At 43.1% G+C, this 22,630-nt stretch overlaps 1 protein-coding gene across 1 annotated transcript in view; it reads right to left on the minus strand.

Moving 5' to 3' along the window:
* The window catches only part of SNTG2 (syntrophin gamma 2), a 426,593-nt gene that overhangs the window by 192,835 nt on the left and 211,128 nt on the right, over positions 1–22,630 (minus strand). The window contains exons 7-8 of the mRNA XM_054476287.2: positions 19,350–19,437; positions 12,608–12,699 (exon numbers count right to left, since the gene is read on the minus strand). Of these exons, the coding sequence (XP_054332262.1) occupies positions 12,608–12,699; positions 19,350–19,437 (180 nt within the window). The remainder of the gene's footprint in view (positions 1–12,607; positions 12,700–19,349; positions 19,438–22,630) is intronic.

Consider the following 22,630-nt stretch of genomic DNA (forward strand, 5'->3'; position numbering starts at 1 on the left):
TGTGTTGATGTTCCCGTATTTGGTTGAACTTAAATTACGGATAACTTTGGGGCCTAAATTAAATGTGTTTTCAGTTACTTGTGCTGTGAGCTGGAATCAACTTAGCCATGTTCCTGAACTCCTGGATTAATGCAGAATTCTCCAGTTCTGACCCCTTCTTTCTACTGCTGACCCTGGCTTAGTCTGCTGATGGACTGGGGGCCCATAGAAGTATTAGGACCCAGGGTGGCCCCCACAATCCTTGAGTGCTTGTAACTCAACACGCCACATTCAGTTCATCTCCATTCAACTTGCTGAAATTCTGCAAGCCAAGCAATAACTATTTTATATTTTTTGTAGGAAATAGAGTTTTGACAGCCCTTCCTAACAGATATTCTAAAACACTACCAGAAGTAGAAAGCACCTTTCCTTATATTTGTTTGAGAAAAAAAAATGGATATACATGGAAAAACTCTTTTTTGAATGCTTACTTCTTTCCTCTTTTGAATAGCTATGTATTCTAGGTTTCCTTAATTTTTCCTTCAGCAAGAATAAATGCCTTTTGCATCTGAGCTTTTTGAAAAAGAAAAACCTCATGAACTGAGAGTATATAAATAGCTTTTGAAAATATTTTAAGTTGTTTTATATGTGTATACACACACACATATATACAATAAAAATAAAATGCCCAGATTGAATCACAAAGTTGCTAATTCCCATCAATTTTTTGAACTTGCTGTTTTGCCATCATGCTGATGATGCTAAAGAAATACTATTCTCTATCTGTCCAGCCTTACTGGTGAAGGCATATGACATGACATGATGCAAGAATATGAAACTGGAATTCTCCACCCAAAATCTCCTTAAGCTGATAAGCAACTTCAGCAAAGTCTCAGGATACAAAATCAATGTGCAAAAATCACAAGCATTCTTATACATCAATAACAGACAAACAGAGAGCCAAATCATGAGTGAACTCCCATTCACAATTGCTTCAAAGAGAATAAAATACCTAGGAATCCAACTTACAAGGGATGTGAAAGACCTCTTCAAGGAGAACTACAAACCACTGCTCAAGGAAATAAAAGAGGATACAAACAAATGGAAGAACATTCCATGCTCATGGGTAGGAAGAATCAATATCATGAAAATGGCCATCCTTCCCAAGGTAATTTACAGATTCAATGCCATCCCCATCAAGCTACCAATGACTTTCTTCACAGAATTGGAAAAAACTACTTTAAAGTTCATATGGAACCAAAAAAGAGCCCGCATCGCCAAGTCAATCCTAAGCCAAAAGAACAAAGCTGGAGGCATCACACTACCTGACTTCAAACTATACTACAAGGCTACAGTAACCAAAACAGCATGGTACTGGTACCAAAACAGAGATATAGATCAATGGAACAGAACAGAGCCGTCAGAAATAATGCCACATATCTACAAGTATCTGATCTTTGACAAACCTGACAAAAACAAGAAATGGGGAAAGGATTCCCTATTTAATAAATGGTGCTGGGAAAACTGGCTAGCCATATGTAGAAAGCTGAAACTGGATCCCTTCCTTACACCTTATACAAAAATCAATTCAAGATGGATTAAAGACTTAAATGTTAGACCTAAAACCATAAAAACCCTAGAAGAAAACCTAGGCATTACCATTCAGGACATAGGCATGGGCAAGGACTTCATGTCTAAAACACCAAAAGCAATGGCAACAAAAGCCAAAATTGACAAATGGGATCTAATTAAACTCAAGAGCTTCTGCACAGCAAAAGAAACTACCATCAGAGTGAACAGGCAACCTACAAAATGGGAGAAAATTTTCGCAACCTACTCATCTGACAAAGGGCTAATATCCAGAATCTACAATGAACTCCAACAAATTTACAAGAAAAAAACAAACAACCCCATCAAAAAGTGGGCGAAGGACATGAACAGACACTTCTCAAAAGAAGACATTGATGCAGCCAAAAAACACATGAAAAAATGCTCACCATCACTGGCTATCAGAGAAATGCAAATCAAAACCACAATGAGATACCATCTCACACCAGTTAGAATGGCAATCATTAAAAAGTCAGGAAACAACAGGTGCTGGAGAGGATGTGGAGAAATAGGAACACTTTTACACTGTTGGTGGGACTGTAAACTAGTTCAACCCTTGTGGAAGTCAGTGTGGCGATTCCTCAGGGATCTAGAACTAGAAATTCCATTCGACCCAGCCATCCCATTACTGGGTATATACCCAAAGGACTATAAATCATGCTGCTATAAAGACACATGCACACGTATGTTTATTGCGGCGTTATTCACAATAGCAAAGACTTGGAACCAACCCAAATGTCCAACAATGATAGACTGGATTAAGAAAATGTGGCACATATACACCATGGAATACTATGCAGCCATAAAAAATGATGAGTTCACGTCCTTTGTAGGGACATGGATGAAATTGGAAATCATCATTCTCAGTAAACTATCGCAAGAACAAAAAACCAAACACCGCATATTCTCACTCATAGGTGGGAATTGAACAATGAGAACACATGGACACAGGAAGGGGAACATCACACTCTGGGGACTGTTGTGGGGTGGGGGGAGGGGGGAGGGATAGCATTGGGAGATATACCTAATGCTAGATGACGAGTTGGTGGGTGCAGCGCACCAGCATGGCACATGTATACATATGTAACTTACCTGCACATTGCGCACATGTACCATAAAACCTAAAGTATAATAATAATAATAATAATAATAATAATAATAATAAAAAAAGTAAAAAAAAAAAAAATACATTAAAAGAAAAAAAAAAAAAAAAAAGAAACTGGAATTCTCACACCTCACCCTGCTGGTGGTCAGTTGATACAACCTGTTTGAAAAACTGCCGAGCAGGATCTGCTAAAGGTAAGTACATACACTTATCATATCACCCTGCAACTGCACTCCTGAGTAGACACCCAAAAGAAAATGGATACTACGTCCCCTAAAAGATATGTGCACAAATGATCATAATGGTTTTATATGTAATAGGCCCCAATCAGAAAACGCCAATGCCCACATCATTAGATTAGATAGAAACATTGTGTTATGAGCATACAGTGGAATACTGGATAGCAATGAAAAATAAAAAAGTCTACTGCTGCATATAATGTCATAATATTGAGCAAACAAAGTCAGACACAAGAATATGACTCTCATTCATGTGAAATTCAAAAACAGGCAAAACGAATCAATGGTTATAGAGGTCAAAATAGAGATTAGGTCAGGTGCCATGGCTCATGCCTGTAATTCCAGCATTTTAGGGGGCTGAGGAGGGAGGATTGCTTGAGCCCAGGAGTTCAAGACCAGCCTGGGCAACATGGTGAAACTCCATCTTTACAAAAAAGATACAAAAATTATCTAGGCATGGTGGCGCACACCTATAGTCCCAGCTACTGGGGAGGCTGAGTTGGGAGGATCACTTGAGCCCGGGAGGTTGAGGCTGCAGTGAGCCCAGATCCCATCATTGCACTCTAGCCTGGGAAACAGCAGGAGACCCTGTCTCAAACAAGCAAACAAACAAACAAAAATACTGATTAATTTTTGGGGGGAATAGTTCTAGATTCTAGAGACATGCTGTATCTTGACAAAGATGTTGTGAAGTTTATTAAGTTGTCACTTCAGAGTCACCTACTTCACTGCAGGCACCTTGTACATCAATTAAATGTGCAAGGTCATCTGCTATCTCTGCCTGGGAGGCAATCTTTCCTCTCAGATTGCAGACTCAATACTTTATTTATTTTTATTATTATAGCTGCCTTTTCTTTTGTGTGACTATTATTTACAAGTTTCTCATCTGTTCCCTTATACCTTCTGTAATTTTTGTTTTGAGACTTTTTTCCTATACTCTTCTTGATTCATTCAGTTAGTTACAATGACCAGAGTCTTTTTGATTAGTTTTTTTTTAATTTTTAAGTTAGAAAAGCAGGGATTTACTATCAGAAATATTTTGTTCTTTATAACTCCTTATTTGTTTTTGGTAAAGGTTTCTTACAAAGGAAAACTAGTGAGTCCCACATTAGACTTGCAGGGGCACAGCTAAAGCAGAAGCCACAGGTGAGCACTTTAAATCCTCTCAAAGGATCAGGTCAGCAATCCAAGAACCCAGAACACTGAGTGAAAGCACCACCTCCCAAGGCGAGGAAAAGCATTTTTGCACATGCGCGCAATCAGGGAGGCAGCCCTCTATGCACCCTTTGAAGGAAAGCTGCACACTAACCAATTAACAAGCCAGTCAGGACAGAATTTGCAGATGGGAAGAAGCAGCAATGGATTCAGCAACAGGTGAAAGAGCAATGGATTCTGTACTTCCAAACCTAAACGCATGACATTAATGTGAGTGGGATTTTTCCTTCATTATAAATGTTTAGTAAGGATTCTTGAGACAAAAATGGCATAGTATAAATAATGAACTTAGAATCTTAAAGTATGTGAACCATACTCAGGTGCCGGGAAAGGATATGTGGCAACTAGAAACAAAAGCTCTCTGCAAGCTTCAGCTTTTAGGAGGCAGAAGAAAAAGAAATGAGAAATGTGACTTCTAGGAAAGCAGGTAGCTAGTAATTTAGCTTCAAATAATAACATGGAAAAATTCTCAAATATATAAGGTAGCTCAGGTAATTACTCCAGCTGTCAGGACAGAGAGAAAACGTTACACACCACCTACCCTACCTCTAGAGGAAGAGGTTGCTAATGCAGCAGGGGTCAGAGGTATCCACTTGTAAAGACGGAAACCATTCCTCTGGGTTTCTTGTGATTACAAGGCTGCTCTGAACATGACAAACTTTGCTTTTTGCTCCATCAGGCCTGGCCCTGGGAGGATGAAAGTGAAGCTGGTGAGTCTGAAAATGCAGCCATCAAAGCAGCTTAAATCCTTTGAGTCTAGAAAGTTTCCAACTCAGTTCTTTCAAGAAAGAAATTGCACCATCTGTTTTATTCTCCAGTCCATAGACACTATTAATGCTAGTATTACCACTTTGCTATGTACTATAAAACACACTCTTGAGTGCAAAGAATAACCACAATGCTTTAAATAGTCTCTACAAGAGAGGGCCCAATGGTCAACTAACTGCACAGCAAATTGGCTTTTACATGATTAAAGTACCATCCAGAAAACCAACTAGAATGCCTCAAAATTCTTACAGGATTTGGAGTCTTTTAAAAAATTTTCATCTATGTTTTTTTCCCTTAATATTATGCCAGGAGTGTTTATCATATAATTAAAAATATTTTAAAGAACAACAACAAAATGATAAGTGTTTATTGCCCCAAATTCCAACAATACAGTAGTCTTGCTAATATAAAAATTATCTCATATTTAACAACACATGCAATCACTGCTAACCTTTTGTGACAAATTTATATAAATGAAATTATTTAAATGTTGTTTTCATTCAGCATGGGCCAATAACCTTTTATCACCTCAAGAAGTGCATGTCAACTTTAAGGGCTATGTGGGTATGCTTAGTTTCCTTTTCCAAAAAAAAATAAATTTAAAGTGCTGGTCTACTGGAAACAATTATCTCTTTTTTGTCAGAAAATATATTATTTTTTTCTTCACTTTTGAAGCACGTTTGCTGGGTATTATAGAATTTTAAACAGGAATTAATTTCTTTTTCATACTTTAAATGTCATTTCATTTTGTCTAGCTTCTCTTGTTTTTGTTAAGAAAGAAGTTGTCAATTTTACTATTATTTTCTTTTTAACTTCTGACTCCTTTTAAAGTTTTTTTTTTTTAATTTTTAAGTTCCAGGGTACATATGCAGGACGTGCAGGTTTGTTACATTGGTAAACGTGTGCCATGGTGGTTTGCTGCACCTATCAACCCATCACCTAGGAATTAAGCCCAGCATCCATTAGCTATTTTTTCTTGATGCTCTCCCACCCACCACGGCCCCCACCCCTTGCCAAGCCCCAGTGTGTGCTGTTCCCCTCCATGTGTTCTCATAGTTCAGTTCCCACTTATAAGTGAGAACATGTGGTGTTTGCTTTTCTGTTCCTGCCTTATTTTGCTGAGGATAATGGCTTCCAGCTTCATCCATGTCCCTGCAAAGGTCATAGTCTTGTTCCTTTTTATGGCTGCATAGTATTCCATGGTGTATCTCTACCATATTTTCTTTATCCAGTCTATCACTGATGGGCATTTGGGTTGATTCCATGTGTTTACAATTGTGAATAGTGCTGTAATTAATATACACATGCATGTAGTGTTGTAATAGAATAATTTACATTCCTTTGGGTATATACCCAGTAATAGGATTGCTAAGTCAAATGGTATTTCTGGTTCTAGACCTTTGAGGAATCACCACACCATCTTCCACAATGGTTGAATGAATTTACATTCCCACCAACAGTGAAAAAGTGTTCCTACTTCTCTGCAACCTCGACATCATCTGACTTTTTAATGATCACCATTCTGACTGGTCTGAGATGGTATCTCATTGTGGTTTTGGTTTGCATTTCTCTGAGGATCAGTGATGATGACCCTTTTTTCATCTGCTTTTTGGCCACATGAATGTCTTCTTTTGAGAAGTATCTGTTCGTGTCCTTTGCCCACATTTAATGTTTTTTTTTTCTTGTAAATTTGTTTTAAGTTCCTTGTAGACTCTGGATATTAGACCTTTGTCAGACGGATAGATTGCAAAAATTGTCTCCCACTTTGTAACTTGCCTGTTCACTCTGATGATAGTTGTTTTTGCTGTGCAGAAGCTCTTTAATTAGATCCCATTTGTCAATTTTTGTTTAAGTTTTTCTTTAAAATAAAAACAAACTTTATTTTAGGTTCAGGGGTACATGTGCAGTTTTGTTATATAGGTAAACTTGTGTCATGGGGGCTTGTTATACAGGTTATTTCTTTACCCAGGTATTAATCCTAATACCCAATAGTTATTTTTTCTGATCCTCTCCCTCCTCCCACCCTTCACCCTCAGGTAGGCCTCAATATTGAGTCTTGATAGCCTTCTAAAAAGAACATATTCCAGATCCCTGAGGAATCGCCACACTGACTTCCACAAGGGTTGATTGAACTAGTTTACAGTCCCACCAACAGTGTAAAAGTGTTCCTATTTCTCCACATCCTCTCCAGCACCTGTTGTTTCCTGACTTTTTAATGATTGCCATTCTAACTGGTGTGAGATGGTATCTCATTGTGGTTTTGATTTGCATTTCTCTGATGGCCAGTGATGGTGAGCATTTTTTCATGTGTTTTTTGGCTACATAAATGTCTTCTTTTGAGAAGTGTCTGTTCATGTCCTTCGCCCACTTTTTGATGGGGTTGTTTGTTTTTTTCTTGTAAATTTGTTGGAGTTCATTGTAGATTCTGGATATTAGCCCTTTGTCACATGAGTAGGTTGCAAAAATTTTCTCCCATTTTGTAGGTTGCCTGTTCACTCTGATGGTAGTTTCCTTTGCTGTGCAGAAGCTCTTTAGTTTAATTAGATCCCATTTGTCAATTTTGGCTTTTGTTGCCATTGCTTTTGGTGTTTTAGACATGAAGTCCTTGCCCATGCCTATGTCCTGAATGGTAATGCCTAGGTTTTCTTCTAGGGTTTTTATGGTTTTAGGTCTAACATTTAAGTCTTTAATCCATCTTGAATTGATTTTTGTATAAGGTGTAAGGAAGGGATCCAGTTTCAGCTTTCTACATATGGCTAGCCAGTTTTCCCAGCACCATTTATTAAATAGGGAATCCTTCCCCCATTTCTTGTTTTTATCAGGTTTGTCAAAGATCAGATAGTTGTAGATATGTGGCATTATTTCTGACAGCTCTGTTCTGTTCCATTGATCTATATCTCTGTTTTGGTACCCAGTACCATGCTGTTTTGGTTACTGTAGCCTTGTAGTATAGTTTGAAGTCAGGTAGTGTGATGCCTCCAGCTTTGTTCTTTTGGCTTAGGATTGACTTGGCGATGCGGGCTCTTTTTTGGTTCCATATGAACTTTAAAGTAGTTTTTTCCAATTCTGTGAAGAAAGTCATTGGTAACTTGATGGGGATGGCATTGAATCTGTAAATTACCTTGGGAAGGATGGCCATTTTCATGATATTGATTCTTCCTACCCATGAGCATGGAATGTTCTTCCATTTGTTTGTATCCTCTTTTATTTCCTTGAGCAGTGGTTTGTAGTTCTCCTTAAAGAGGTCCTTCACATCCCTTGTAAGTTGGATTCCTAGGTATTTTATTTTCTTTGAAGCAATTGTGAATGGGAGTTCACTAATGATTTGGCTCTCTGTTTGTCTGTTATTGATGTATAAGAATGCTTGTGATTTTTGTACATTGATTTTGTATCCTGAGACTTTGCTGAAGTTGCTTATCAGCTTAAGGAGATTTTGTGGAAGTCAGTGTGGCGATTCCTCAGGGATCTAGAACTAGAAATTCCATTTGACCCAGCCATCCCATTACTGGGTATATACCCAAAGGACTATAAATCATGCTGCTATAAAGACACATGCACACGTATGTTTATTGCAGCATTATTCACAATAGCAAAGACTTGGAACCAACCCAAATGTCCAACAATGATAGACTGGATTAAGAAAATGTGGCACATATACACCATGGAATACTACGCAGCCATAAAAAATGATGAGTTCATGTCCTTTGTAGGGACATGGATGAAATTGGAAATCATCATTCTCAGTAAACTATCGCAAGAACAAAAAACCAAACACCGCATATTCTCACTCATAGGTGGGAATTGAACAATGAGAACACATGGACACAGGAAGGGGAACATCACACTTCGGGAACTGTTGTGGGTTGGGGGGAGGGGGGAGGGATAGCATTGGGAGATATACCTAATGCTAGATGACGAGTTGGCGGGTGCAGCGCACCAGCATGGCACATGTATACATATGTAACTTACCTGCACGTTGCGCACATGTACCATAGAGCCTAAAGTATAATAATAATAATAATAATACTAAAGAAAAAAAAATGGTACAGCCACTCCAGAAAATAGTTTGGCTATTTCTTTAAAAACTAAACATGTAACTAGTATACAAACCAACAATTGTACTCCCAGAGAAATAAAAATGTATGTTCACACACACACACACACACACACACACACACACACACACACACAAAGTTAGGAGTTCAAGACCAGTCTGGGCAACATGACAAAACCCTGTCTCTACTAAAAATACAAAAATTAGCCAGGTGTGGTGGCGCACACCTGTAGCCCCAGCTACTACAGAGGCTGAGGCACGAGAATCACTTGAACCCAGGAGGTGGAGGTTGCAGTGAGCCAAGATCACGCCATTGCACTCCAGCCTGTGCGACAAAGTGAGACTCCATCTCAAAGAAAAACTAACTAATCTTCTTCTTTATAATTTATACTTTTTGTGTCTTATTTAAGAAATACCTTTGTATCCCAAAATTGAAATGCCCATTTGAAGTTTTGCTTTTCACAAGTAATCTTCACTACACATGGTATTTATTTATTTTCTGATGTCTGAATCTAATTTTATTTCTTTCCACATGTATGAATAACAATTCCAGAACCAAAAAAAAACAAAAAACAAAAAAACAAAAAAAAAAGAACATATTAAAGCTATTTTTAAACTCTACAATTCAGATTCTCTGTAATGAGTTTAAATAACCCGATGATGCTTTATTCTGGAGCTGAGCTAACCATATGAATAACTACAAAGAATTTTAAGATTAGCACTTCTTTTTCTCTTTCTCTTGCTGATAAGGAGGATGAGGATGTCTGAAGATGACATATTCCAACCATTAGGCTAGTCACTTTACCCATGTCCCCTCCATAATTCCACAATTACTCCTTGACACGAGGATCACATCCACCAAAGCCTGAAGAACCAGGAGAGCCGGAAGAACCAGGAGAACTGGGAGAACCAGGCGGCCTCCCTTCAACGCTACTGTCATGTTACTTTTCCATTGCAGTTACCAGAGCCACAAAGACTGTCTGACCTTTCCTGAAATGGCACCGAATCATGCCCCATGCTCTATGTCTCCTTCCAGGAAGAGTTTAGAGTCCACTCAACAAGCTACAGCCACACAATGGGAGAAAAACCCTGAGGATAACTGCACAGAAAGGGGAGGAGGACAGTTTCTCCCTGCTGAACTGTGCTGGCTTGGGGGACGGGGTGTTGCAGACAAATGGAATTGTACAATCCTCTTGTAAAATTAATTTTAAAAAGACTCTGTAGGAAAATATTAAAGAATATGGAAAGAAATGGAGCAGTATTAATTCAAAGATAGCACAAATAAATATGCTTTCCATAAGCAGGAAAGGTGAGTCAGAAAGGTTTGATTCTCCCAGTAAATCTGGCAATTACAGTCAAAATCCCAACACTGTCTTTTGTAGAACTGTATCAAGAGCTATTGAAATTCACAAGAAAAAACAAAGAGAGAGGATGGAAAAAATAGAGTGAGTTAGGAGGTGGCAAGAGGGCAAGGCCTACAGACGACACAAATTGATTATAAATACCTAGTAATTACATAGTGTGATATTGCTGTTGATATTGACCAACAGAATACAACAGAGGTCTCAGCAGCACATGCCTGTGCTCATGGTGCTGGTTACATGTGAGCCGTGGCATTGCAGATCACCCAGAAACAGTGTTGAGACAACTGGTTACCCATAAAAATGCACCTGGAACTCTACCTTTCACAGGTTTAATAAAAGCAGATCTCATGGGATTTAGAGACCTAATGTGAAAAGCAAACGTTAACAATATTTAGAGGAAAATATAAGGAAGTGTCTTTATGAACTTAAGAAAGATTTCTTAAACAAAAATCCTAAAACCATGAAACCACAGAAGATAGCACAAACAAAATGAAAAAGACAAGTTATAAGCTGTAGGAAGAGATTTTTAACCCATTACTACCAAAATATTATTACCAAGTGTATATTAAACATTTCAATGGATTTGTAAGAAAAAAGATCACCTTAACAGTAATGTGCCAAAGAGATAAACAGCATTTCACAGAAGAGGAAAAACCAAAGGAAAATACAAATAGAAAAAGTAAACAAAACTCATTAGTAATGATGGAAATGAAATAGAGCCCCAGAGAGAGAACCATTTTACAGCTACCGTACTTCGAATATTAAGTCAAAAATTACCTAGCACTGTAGAGGCTGTGGCTCAACTGGAATTTCCCAGAGCTGTGTGAATATAAACTGCACAGCCACTTTTGTAGAAAACTTGCTGTTATTTTGAAAATAGAACATCCTAGTATAATCTAGCACTCAGAAATCCTACCTTATAGAATAGCCAAGAGACATTTATAAGTATCTTTATGGCTGCACTTGTTTTAATGATGATAAACTAGAAAAACAAACATAAAACAAAGGCAAAGTGTCCACAGGCAACTGACAATGGATAAACTGTAGTGAAATATCACACAGCAAAAAACCTCATAGAAACAAACAGTAAGTAAACATGCAAATCTCAGAAGACTATGGCAGAATAATATTTTATAAGCCTCGCAATAAAATGAAATTTTACATATATATATATATGGATAAAACTTTTTTTCAATCAAGAAAATGACAAACACAAAATTCAGGATGGCTTATATCTCTGGGCAGGCCAGAAAATGGAGTATGGAAGACTGTACAGATGGAAAGCTAGGGACAATATTCTAATTATTGATTAGAACTGCAATTTCATGGGCATTTGTTTTATTATTTTGCTTCATAACTGACACAGAGTCTAAATGCAATTTTTAATTATCAAGAGCTCAATTAAATGGTTAGAAATGGAGTAGTCAGACATTTTAAACATAGATTGTACAAACGTGAATATTTTTCTCTAGGTTCTCCCTGTGTATGAAGTATCCGGTCATTTTGATGATATGACTGGAGTGATTTATAATAAAACATTTTTTCAAACTGCTTACAGGATTCTACATTTCTCCTGCACTAATGCCTCTGTGGATGATGAATTCCCCAAGGGGCGCAGCTCACAGGTCACCCTGCGGGAGTCAGAGCCCAGGCTTCTGAGAGAGGAGGGCGTGAGCCCTGTGCCCCAAGGAGCTGCAGGTTCTCTCAGAGCCCAGGCTTCTGAGGAAAGAGAGTGTGAGCCCCATGCCCCAGGGAGCTGCAGGTTCTCTCAGAGCCCAGGCTTCTGAGGGAGGAGGGTGGGAGCCCCATGTCCCAGGGAGCTGCAGTTTCTCCTTTTTGCTCAAGTCTGGTTTTCTTGGGAGGGTGGATATTTAGAATGTGATTAAAACTCACTGCATTATACAGTGTTCATACCTCCTTAGGTGTTTTCTGTTAAGAAATTCATGGGAGTCTCACAGACCTTTCCTAAAAATAACCTGCAGTCCTTCCTACAGTCACGGTGATATGTAAGTCAGAGGCAGGACTCAAAGAATTCTTGCCTGCTCACTGAGATGCTGTGAATTATGAACTTAAAATATCCTATAATGCAATCAGGATGTGTCCACGTGGGAGTAAATGTCAACAGAACAGCACCTTCAATCTGTGTATTTCCTCTCAAACTATCACAGTTATCTTCACTGGGCAGTACAGCATCTTTTTAATTCTGTCTAGAGATTATCTCTGGGCTACTGATATTTCTGTTAAAATAAAATTTAACAAAAATCTATATGCTTACTGTGGTACTGGAGTTTCCGTTCAGATGCAAACCACTGTCAAAGAGGGGAGAGGAGGCCCCACTGCTGTGGTCGCTGGATGGCCCTGGGGACCCTGCAGCAAAACAAGAGAAGTTCCTTCCAATTGGTGCCACCGACAAAGCACACTGTGACCATGCAGTGACTTCAGTTCTACCTGTGCATGGGAAGTCACCAGCGCCAAAATGCCTGGTCACTCTCAGAGAAGCTGATGTCCAGTTATGGGCTGGGTCATCCCCAATGGCCTCTCACTTTCCTGCCATGATATGGTCTCCTCACCAAGATCTGACCTCAGATTGAAGGGAGGGACCACTGCCGGCTCCTGTGAGGGCTCCCCAGGGTGGAGGGACAGCATCAGGAAGGTGTGCCCCCAGCAGCTCAGGCCCTCCCTGTCAACATGCCCCCCTGGAATGGTCAGCACAAGGCGCCTTCTGTGATTGTAGTGTTCTCTTTTGAAAGGAGATGATCATACCAGGCCACTCAAAAGGTTTTTTCCAGAGACAATATTGAAAAGCTCACACTCAAAGCACTTAGCACATTACAGGTAAAACAGGTGCTCATAACATAATTTCGCTGGAAATACAGGCTCTTGCAACCAGAGCTTACACCTGCTAAACAGAAGCAAGCCAGTTCATAGATCTTCATGCTGCATGGATTACCCAGGGGATGTAGAGCGCTTTCATTCCATTTCCAAGGTCCTGGGAACAGCTCAGGGAGAAAGGCTGTATTTGTTCCTTTTTTGTCCCTTCCCACCAATATCTTCAGTCTGGACTGTAAGAGTGGGCAGCTCCCATGTGGCTTAGTGTTTCAGCCCAGCATTTTTGTGGTATTGCCACGTAAAGACAGATCTGTGAACACAGCAGCCTGACCATGCCAGATTCCCAGCCAGGTGGAACAGAGACCTCCCAACACTGAGAAAGGAGCCTTTGATGCATCCCTGAGTGGAGAGCAGGCCCTGTTGTTAGATCACCTGAGTGCCTGGAAAGAGGAAAGAAGCACTGAGAACAGCACTAGCAGGAGGACCTGTCAGCAGCCAGCCATCAATCATCACAACCACATGGTGCTGTTGCAGAATGGAGGCTTGAACTTGCACACTGGCTTCTTGCAGGAAAGACCCCTGTGAAGCCGAAGAAAGCCTGGTGGACATAGTTCTGTGCATTTGTATTTGGGATGCCCTGTTGTGCCGTCTACTTCCTGGGATTAAAGTGAAGAACAATTGGCACCACATATGCAAAGTCATAATGTGACCACCAGCCTCGCTTGGTGCAGACAGGAACGCGATATGGCTTGGAGGCTCAAGACCCTCTAACCTCCAATCTGCCTCTGCAAATGTGATGTGCAACATTCAGCAAGTTACCATGGCTCACTGTTACCCTTTGTCCAGCTGTTTAATATCTACAAAGACCCATAATTTTAGAAAACACTTCATACCATATTCCTTTGTGAAAATTAAGATATTGAGAAACTTGGAGAACTCTGGGAGAAATAAGAATTGCTTAACTTTTAAAGGGTAGTTGTCAATTTTACTAGATGAAGAACTTTTCTTTTTCATTGACCACTGTTTACTGTCTGGTGAAGACTCTGCTGTGGACCAGCCTGTGCTCCACACAGCACCCACGGCATTTCACGGGATCATTGTGACAGCGCCTGAATCTACCCTCTAGCGTTCAGAAGCACATTTCACTGTTACCTATTTGAAATTCTTTCCCAATGCCTGTTATTTATATCCGTAATCACCTTATCAGTAATTTGAGAGGAAAATCAAAATATTTTTAATGACTGCAGTCTTCCAAAATCCCAAAGTTCATGCTGTAGACACAGGAGACACATGACTAATGGCAGCAGATCCAAGCCGCCATTGACCGAATGAGTGAACAGGTAAATAGTCAATAAATTTACATTTGACAGTCACGCTTCCACTCTAAATTTCTATAAATTTATTTCTGATGAATGGGTATCTTGTCATCCATATCCAAGAACAGAAATGTGAAAAGTTATATCTTTCTTCTATCACAAATAAAAGTCCATTATTTTTTAAAACCCAATATCAAGAATTCTTAATGATAAAAATAGACTTAGTTTATTTTTATCAGGTGTCAAAAATAAACAATCATATTAGAAAACATATAGTATATGATCAATGTTTATTAAAACACCTAATCTTAAAAAAAATTAACCTTAACCTATCAAAACTACTTAGATTACCCTCAGGCAATGCTGGTTGGAATGTAAAATGGTGCGGCTGCTGTGGAAAATAATTTGGCAGCCACTCAAAAAGTTGAGCCTAGAGTCACCAGAGGACCCAGCAATTCCAGTCGTCGGCATCCACTCAGTGGGAAGGAAAACATCTCCGAAGAAAAACGCATTCATGGATGCCCATGGCGGTATAATTCACAATATCCCCCAAACAGACGCAAGACAAATGCCCATCAGCTGATGAATGGATAAACAAAACCCATACAAAGGGTATGTACATGGGTTCGTATACACAGATATATTCCCTATGACGGATGCTGTTCAGCTAAAAGAATGCAGCACCAATGCCCGCGACATTGGGGGTGGACTCTGAAACTACACTGGGGGAAGACGCCAGACACAAAGACTCCCCAGTGCGGGATTCCATTACAGAAAACATCCGGTGCAGATGGAGATCCTCATTCCACGTGGGATGCCACAGGGTTTGAGCCACCAGCAGATGTTGACTTCAGGGGAGCCTGGGCCTTGCCTTCAAAGCCCTTCCTGATTACCCACAAAGAGACAGGAGGGAAATTCCCGGCTGCCAAGGGCTGGGGTGGGGAGAATCAGGGCTGACTGCTAATTGGCACAGGGTTTATTTTTGGGATGATGGACATGTTTTGGAATTAGACAGTAGCAATGCCTCTACAATGTAGTGAAATATTTAAAATTGCTGAAGTGTTACTTTAAAATGGTGAATTTTGTGTTGTATGAATTATATCTTTATAAAAAGACCAAGAGCCTGACTAGTGAAAAATAAAACCCTACTTTTACTCAGTCTCAAACGGCTATATATTTTCTCTTTGATAAACGTTTTAAAATGTGGAAACTGGACATTTTCCCGCACAGATCTGCTGTGATACTCTCTTTCCCCACTCACTGGAGCTGCTCGGTGGATTTCTGCTTCATGCAGTCAGAAAGTGAAGTTTGCTCAGGCACAGCAATTTTACCTTCACAGTGTGAATTCAGCAGAGGACGTTTCGCCTGAATTTATGGAGAGATTATGGCTGTCTTGCTTAAATTATTATGGATACTAAGATTTTAACATTTTTCATTATAAAGAATGAAATAAAAGGAGAATAGACACTTATTGAATTAATGGGGACTCAGCACCCCTGGCCTCTGTGATCTGCACCCCAGGCTGTCCTTTCCTGCATGTGCCCGAGGACATGTGGGGTGGTCCGTGCAGCTGGGCCTGTCCAGGCAGAGCTGTCAGAGTCAGCACAGCCCTGCTCAGGACGCCAGCAGCAACGCTCATAGAAGTCACTAGGTCACTGGCAATGGACCCCGGAGCCTGCGGGTTTTAGCGGAGCCCACGGACATTAATCAGGATGTGAATCTCGACAGAGACAGCCTCCGGCCCCGCTGGCTCAGGCACCAGAATTGCAAGAGCTGCCCATCCTCAGAGCCCCATAGGCTCAGTGCTATGGGGCTCTAGGCAGGGGCTCACGGTGAAAACCTCCGCCTGGGGCACTTCCTCTGCGATCTGGCGTTGCAATTTTGCTGCTGCTGTTGCTTAAATTCTGCTCCTTCAAAGGCACCCACGGAAGCTGGCTTAGACGCAGCACCCATCTCACTCTGCCTGTGAAGTCACCTTGCCCAAGAGAGAAGTCAGGAACGGCCCCAGGGTGAGTGTCCTCTGGCTCCCACCCCCCACTTAGCAACATCAGAAAGCACCCCCTGCTTTCTGTCTGTCTCCTTCTTTATCTATGCCACCTCCTCCTGTCCAAGCCACTATCTTCTCTTCTTTTCTTTCTGGCAAAAATCTATGAAATGTCTTAGTTTCTTTCTTTGTGAGCCTGGATAGTCACAGCTGCTTCAGAATCTTCAGACACTCATGCTGCCCCCTGGCAAGTGAGTCCTCCTCCGCCATCTGAGCTCACTGCTGGGGCTCCTGATGTGCGTCTGACACCTGAGTCTCCCTGCTGGCTGCAAGAACTTCCGTGCAGCCCTCATCAAGTTCACGCCTTCCCGACTCACAGCAACGTTTCTCAAAACCCCCGGGGTGCACCACTGTGCCGCGGGCGACATTTCGCGCCCTTGAACTTTTGCCCGATTGCTAACATGTTCCGCCTCTAAGGCCCTGGGAATATTCGCCTTTCTCATGCACAGCCCCTCAGCACCCCTTACTCTTTTTCCTCAAGAACCCTCTAGGTCTTCATCCATGCTCCCGTGGCTCCTTCTAGCAGAGGGAGTGGTCTCTGAGGATGGCAAGGCATGCAGTGAATCTTACTGATCCAGGTTTGCTACAATGGCAGGAAGATCGATTTTCCTAAGATTGTGACTAGCATAGTTATCCTGCTGTGATCGATGGGAAAAATGGAGTTGCTGAAATGGATTTGTTACTGGTTGCTCAGGAAGATAAAAGCAGAAGTCACATTATGAGTCGAATGATGCTTTTCATCAACTGCTGAAACAGGAAAAGTTCACTTGTCCCCCTTGCAGGGCTTGTGATGGGGAGTGGCTCGCTTCTTCGGTGCCCCACTGCTCAAACCTCTGGCGAGGGTGCCATAGAGATGGACAGGCTTTGGGGCTCTGACCCGTGGCAGCATCTAGGGGTGGATGTTTCCAGCTCCTGAAGCCCCAGTGGGAGTGTGTTCCAGGGTGCTCTGTTAGTTCTGCCGTCTGTGGGCGGCTTGTAGGCTTCATTTCTGCCGTCTGTGGGCGGCTTGTAGGCTTCAGTTCTGGCGTCTGTGGGCGGCTTGTAGGCTTCAGTTCTGGCGTCTGTGGGCGGCTTCTAGGCTTCAGTTCTGGAGTCTGTGGGCGGCTTCTAGGCTTTAGTTCTGGCGTCTGTGGGCGGCTTGTAGGTTTCAGTTCTGCCGTCTGTGGGCGGCTTGTAGGCTTTAGTTCTGCTGTCTGTAGGCGGCTTCTACGCTTTAGTTGTGTCTGTAGGTGGCTTGTAGGTTTTAGTTCTGGCGTCTGTGGGAGGCTTGTAGGCTTTAGTTCTGCCATCTGTAGGCAGCTTGTAGGCTTTAGTTCCGCCGTCTGTAGGTGGCTTATGTTAATCAGCTCAATTAGACCCTCTGCCTTATCGCAAGGACAGAGGGCTTTCTGAATCCCGGGGTTCTTGCCTTAGCTTACCAGAAGAATTGGATCCCACGTGGGCTTGGAGGGTTGGGACAAGGTTTTGTGGAGTGGTGGTAGCTCTCAGAAGATGGATGGAGAGCCAGAAGGGGCATGGAGTGGCAAGGTGGTTTTCTCCTGGATTCTTGCCCAACCACCCCAGCCAAACTCCACATCATTCTGCCAGTCGATAGCCTGCCAGTGTCTGCTGGTGCCTGTCAGCATGCTCTTCCACTCCTCTGCTCTTCTCCACATCCGGCCACTTGTGTCTCTGCCCACTAGGGTCTTGGGGTTGTTGTAGGCATAGGATGGGGATGCGGTAGGCCAGGGTGGTACTGGAAAACGCAACATTTGGGTGCAAGAACAGGAGTGCCTGTCCTCACTCAGGTCCATGGGCTCAGGCCTGGGGGTGGAGCCCTCGCCATGGACCCGCCCTTCTCCTCCCAGCACTTCCCTGCCCCCCTCCTGTATCACTGAAAAACCCAATGCATGATCAGAACTCAACTACTGATGTGCCTGAGAGCTACAGTCGGGCCACTCGGGGCAGGAGAGAAGGAAGGCATTGACAATGGGGACATCAATGGAAGAGAGAGAGAACGTAAAACAGCCAATATGAACCCCCAGGGAGGGAAGCTGCTCCTTCCCATGAGACAGTGGCGGGAAGGACAGCCCACCAGCCCCCATGAGAAGGAACCCGACTGTCGGCTCGGCGGGAGGTCCTCATTCCACGTCGGATGCCATGGGGTTTGAGCCACCAGCAGATGTTGACTTCAGGGGAGCCTGGGCCTTGCCTTCAAGGCCTTTCTTGATGACCCACAAAGAGAGGGCAGTGACGCCCTCTGCTAAATCAAAGGAATGGTGGTGACTCCAACCTTTATAAAGCCATGACAGCTGAATAACATTAGTAAAAGTTACAACAACTATCTTCACTAAAACATTTTTCTAGATTTGGGGTTCATCACTTTCATATTGGGTCACAATTCAAGTATAATAGAGGATTACAAGCTTTGTGCCAAAATATATCAGGGACTTCATAGCATAAATGTACCATTATTTTCATTTTTTGCACTGAAAATTTCTCAGGTCAACATAGGTATTTTAAATGTAAACTTTGCTTCTATGTTAACATATAGATAAATACAATCATGGTGAGTTTGCAGGAAGGAACAACCATGTAGTTAAGTGACGAGAAGCACGGTCGAGAAGCACGGTCTGATAACACTTCCTTTAAAAAAGCCCGTGGATGTGTTAAAACATACAACGTCATGGGACTACGTGATGCCATGGTGCCTGCCTATACTTTTCTTCTCTCTGAATGCATGCTCAGGAAATGACTAATATCCCAGTCCATGCGGTAGCATTTGGATAAATAATGTGGCAAAAAAGGAATTTCTCCAGCACCCTGGCATTTCTCCTCTTCCCACTTACCTAACGGGAGCTTCAGAAATGCCGGCGCTTCCCTGAGATACTCAACGGTGATGGTAACTTCATCGCCAGCATTTCTCAGAAGATGCACCTGTCAATATGACAAAAATAGCTACTTTACCACCACAAAAGAACCAGACACAGAATTAAAAACTAAAATCTCTCTGCCTCTCCTGTTTCCCAAGAATTCAAAGTTCATAGTTACCTCTGAAACACGGAAAACTTTGTGGGCTTCAGCTGGAGTAAAGAGTGAGTGGTTATCACCTCCGAGACCACCTACCTCCCACACTCTATCTGCGTAAACAAGTGCATGAGTGAGCAGGGGTCTGCCCGTATCACCCACAACACATCATAGGAATGCTCTCTGCATCCCTATGAATGCAATCTACCAGAAAATAATACCCTCGGAGAAATCAGTTTGTTACTACAAACAGCCTGTGTTCAGTCACTGGCAAAACGTGGATTAACTGTGGCACAACAAACCACAAATACTAATTTAAAGATTTAAATGATGCTTTAGTTCTCAGGAAATTAGTGGCTATCACTTCAAAAGGATGGAACTTAGTTCTGTGCTGGAATTTCAAATTATACAAACTGTTTTAGTCACCTGACATACAATCCCGTATGTTTCAACACAGCCTCTAAAATCAGCTTGTGCACAATTTATTTGCCATTGTTTAAATCTGATTGAGACACTAAAAGTCTAGACGCTGCAAAGCTGTGTGTTTCAGAATTCACTGCACATGCACCTGTGTCTTCCCATAATGCATAACCCTCCTCTGCCATATCCTCCTCCTCCGAGGCCAGGTATAGCCCACCCCGCCCTCTCCTCTACACAGAGCCTGCCAACAGTTTGAGCAGGTTCCTACCACACTTCATCCTTCTAGGCCAGGCATATCCCACCTCACCCTTTCCTCTACATGGAGCCTGCCAACAGTTTGGGCAGGTTTCTACCACATTTCATCCTCCTAGGCCAGGCATATCCCACCTCACACTCTCCTCTACATGGAGCTGTCCACAGTTTAAGCCGGTTCCTGGTCTACTTCATCCTCCTAGGCCAGGCATATCCCACCTCATCCTTTCCTCTACACGGAGCCTGTCCACAGTTTGAGCAGGTTCCTGCTCTACTTCATCCTCCTAGGCCAGGCATAGCCCACCCCGCCCTCTCCTCTACACAGGGCCTGCCAACAGTTTGGACAAGTTCCTACCTCATTTCATCCTCCTAGGCCAGGCATATCCCACCTCACCCTCTCCTCTACATGGAGCCTGTCCAAAATTTGAGCAGGTTCCTGCCCCACTTCATCGCTCCCCCTGATCTTTCCTCCTCATTTCTTCAGTCACTTTCCATGCCCGTCATTGCCTACCTGGAGGATTACAGTTCTGCACAGCTCCCTAAGACACCTGATGTAGCTTGAGTGGGTTTTGAAGACTGGATTTAGAAAGTCTGAAAGTTCCCATGGCCTGAGATCCAACATAAATGCCTTCCTATTTCACCCGAGGACATTTCTATCTGGCATGGCTGGTCCACCTCCACCACTGGTGCTCCCTCCTGGCCCTCTGAGCCGCCCCACCTGGGCCACGCCTGTGGACAACCTTACATATGTCGGTGCTTTCACATAGATCTTGACCTCATAGGACAGCCTCATCCCTTTTACCTCATGAAATCCCACTAAAAACTCCAGACTGGAAACACAACTGCAGAAATGCTCCCGTAATGCCACTGAGCATTTTCAACATCCTTTCTTCTCCCTCCCCTCCTCATCTACTTCCATGTGGCTGGTGACCCTGTGCTGATGGCCTCCAGGTCGCAGGTGCTGTTGGGAGGCTTCACACGCCCACTTCCTGTTGGGAGGCCTCACACGCCACTTCCTGTTGGGAGGCCTCATATGCCCACTTCCTGTTGGGAGGCCTCACACGCCCACCTCCTGTTGGAGGCTTCACATGCCCACCTCCTATTGGGAGGCTTCACAGGCCCGCTTCCTATTGGGATGCTTCACACACTCACTTCCTGTTGGGAAGACTTCACACACCCACTTCCTATTGGGAGGCTTCCCATGCCCACTTCCTATTGGGAGGCCTCACACACCCACCTCCTGTTGGGAGGCTTCACACTTCACACGCCTACTTCCTGTTGGGAGGCTTCACACTTCACATGCCTACTTCCTGTTGGGAGGCTTCACACTTCACACGCCTACTTCCTGTTGGGAGGCTTCACAGGCCCACTTCCTGTTGGGATGCTTCACACACTCACTTCCTGTTGGGAGGCTTCCTGTTGGGAATGCTTCACACACTCACTTCCTGTTGGGAGGCTTCCCACTTCCTGTTGGGAAGGTTCCACATGCCCACTTCCTGTTGGGATCCCTCACAAGCCCACTTCCAGTTGGGAGGCTTCAGATGCCCACTTCCTGTGACCCTGCAGCACTTCCTTCCTGTCATGCACCACAGGCTGGGCCCCCCATAGGGCTGAGCCAGGCCTCTCCCGCTGGCTGTCTCCAAGGCGTCTTTCCTCCTCTGCTGTTCAGTACACGTGCACCCTTGTGAGACGCCTGTCTCTGACGTCCACATCCTGTCTTCATACAGGCTGCTGCAGTGCAAAGTGACTGTGAAATAGAAGCCCTCCTCTGACCAACTCCCAGAAAGTGTCAAAGCTTAACCACTAGCAGATTTGTCTGATTCTATCCTCCCCCCTGCACAAGATCCTGGAGAAAACTACCAAATCTGAATTTTCTTCTCCTCTTTGGTGAAAAGAAGTAGAACCGAAGCTCTCCTTTGACAAACGGGGTTCATGATGGCGACGACACCCTTCCTTTCTACATGGAAGGGCTGGACTCTCACAAGTTCCTGCAAGCCCTCGTTCCTGGAGGTGCAGAGTGGGCGGTGTGAGAGAGGAGATCACACAGACCTCCGCTGTCCACTGTCCAACCACCTCCCAGCAAGTGACGGCCACTGTAATACCCTAGTTGTCCCGGGAGCTCAGTGCAGTGTAATTTTAAAAGGCAAAACGTCACCAGGACAAGAGCAGTTTGAGATTCATGAAGCTTACCGTGCCCCATCCTTAAACAGGCTGCCCTCCTCCCAAAGGACCAGGCCACACACAGCTCCCGTATGTGAGTCTGTCCCCCAGCCAGTGTGCCTGAAGTCCTTGTTGGGAATCGTTGAGGTGTGGACACCTCCCTGCCCACCTCCACACCCGAAGTAAGTGAGTCTATTCAGTGACTTTCCCCAGTTTTTCTGGAGAATGACTGTGGATTGAAGCAGGAAAATCTGCCATCCCTTGCTTCCAG

The sequence above is a fragment of the Pongo pygmaeus genome, chromosome 12, assembly GCF_028885625.2.
Source record: "Pongo pygmaeus isolate AG05252 chromosome 12, NHGRI_mPonPyg2-v2.0_pri, whole genome shotgun sequence".
Classification (NCBI taxonomy): Eukaryota; Metazoa; Chordata; class Mammalia; order Primates; family Hominidae; genus Pongo; species Pongo pygmaeus.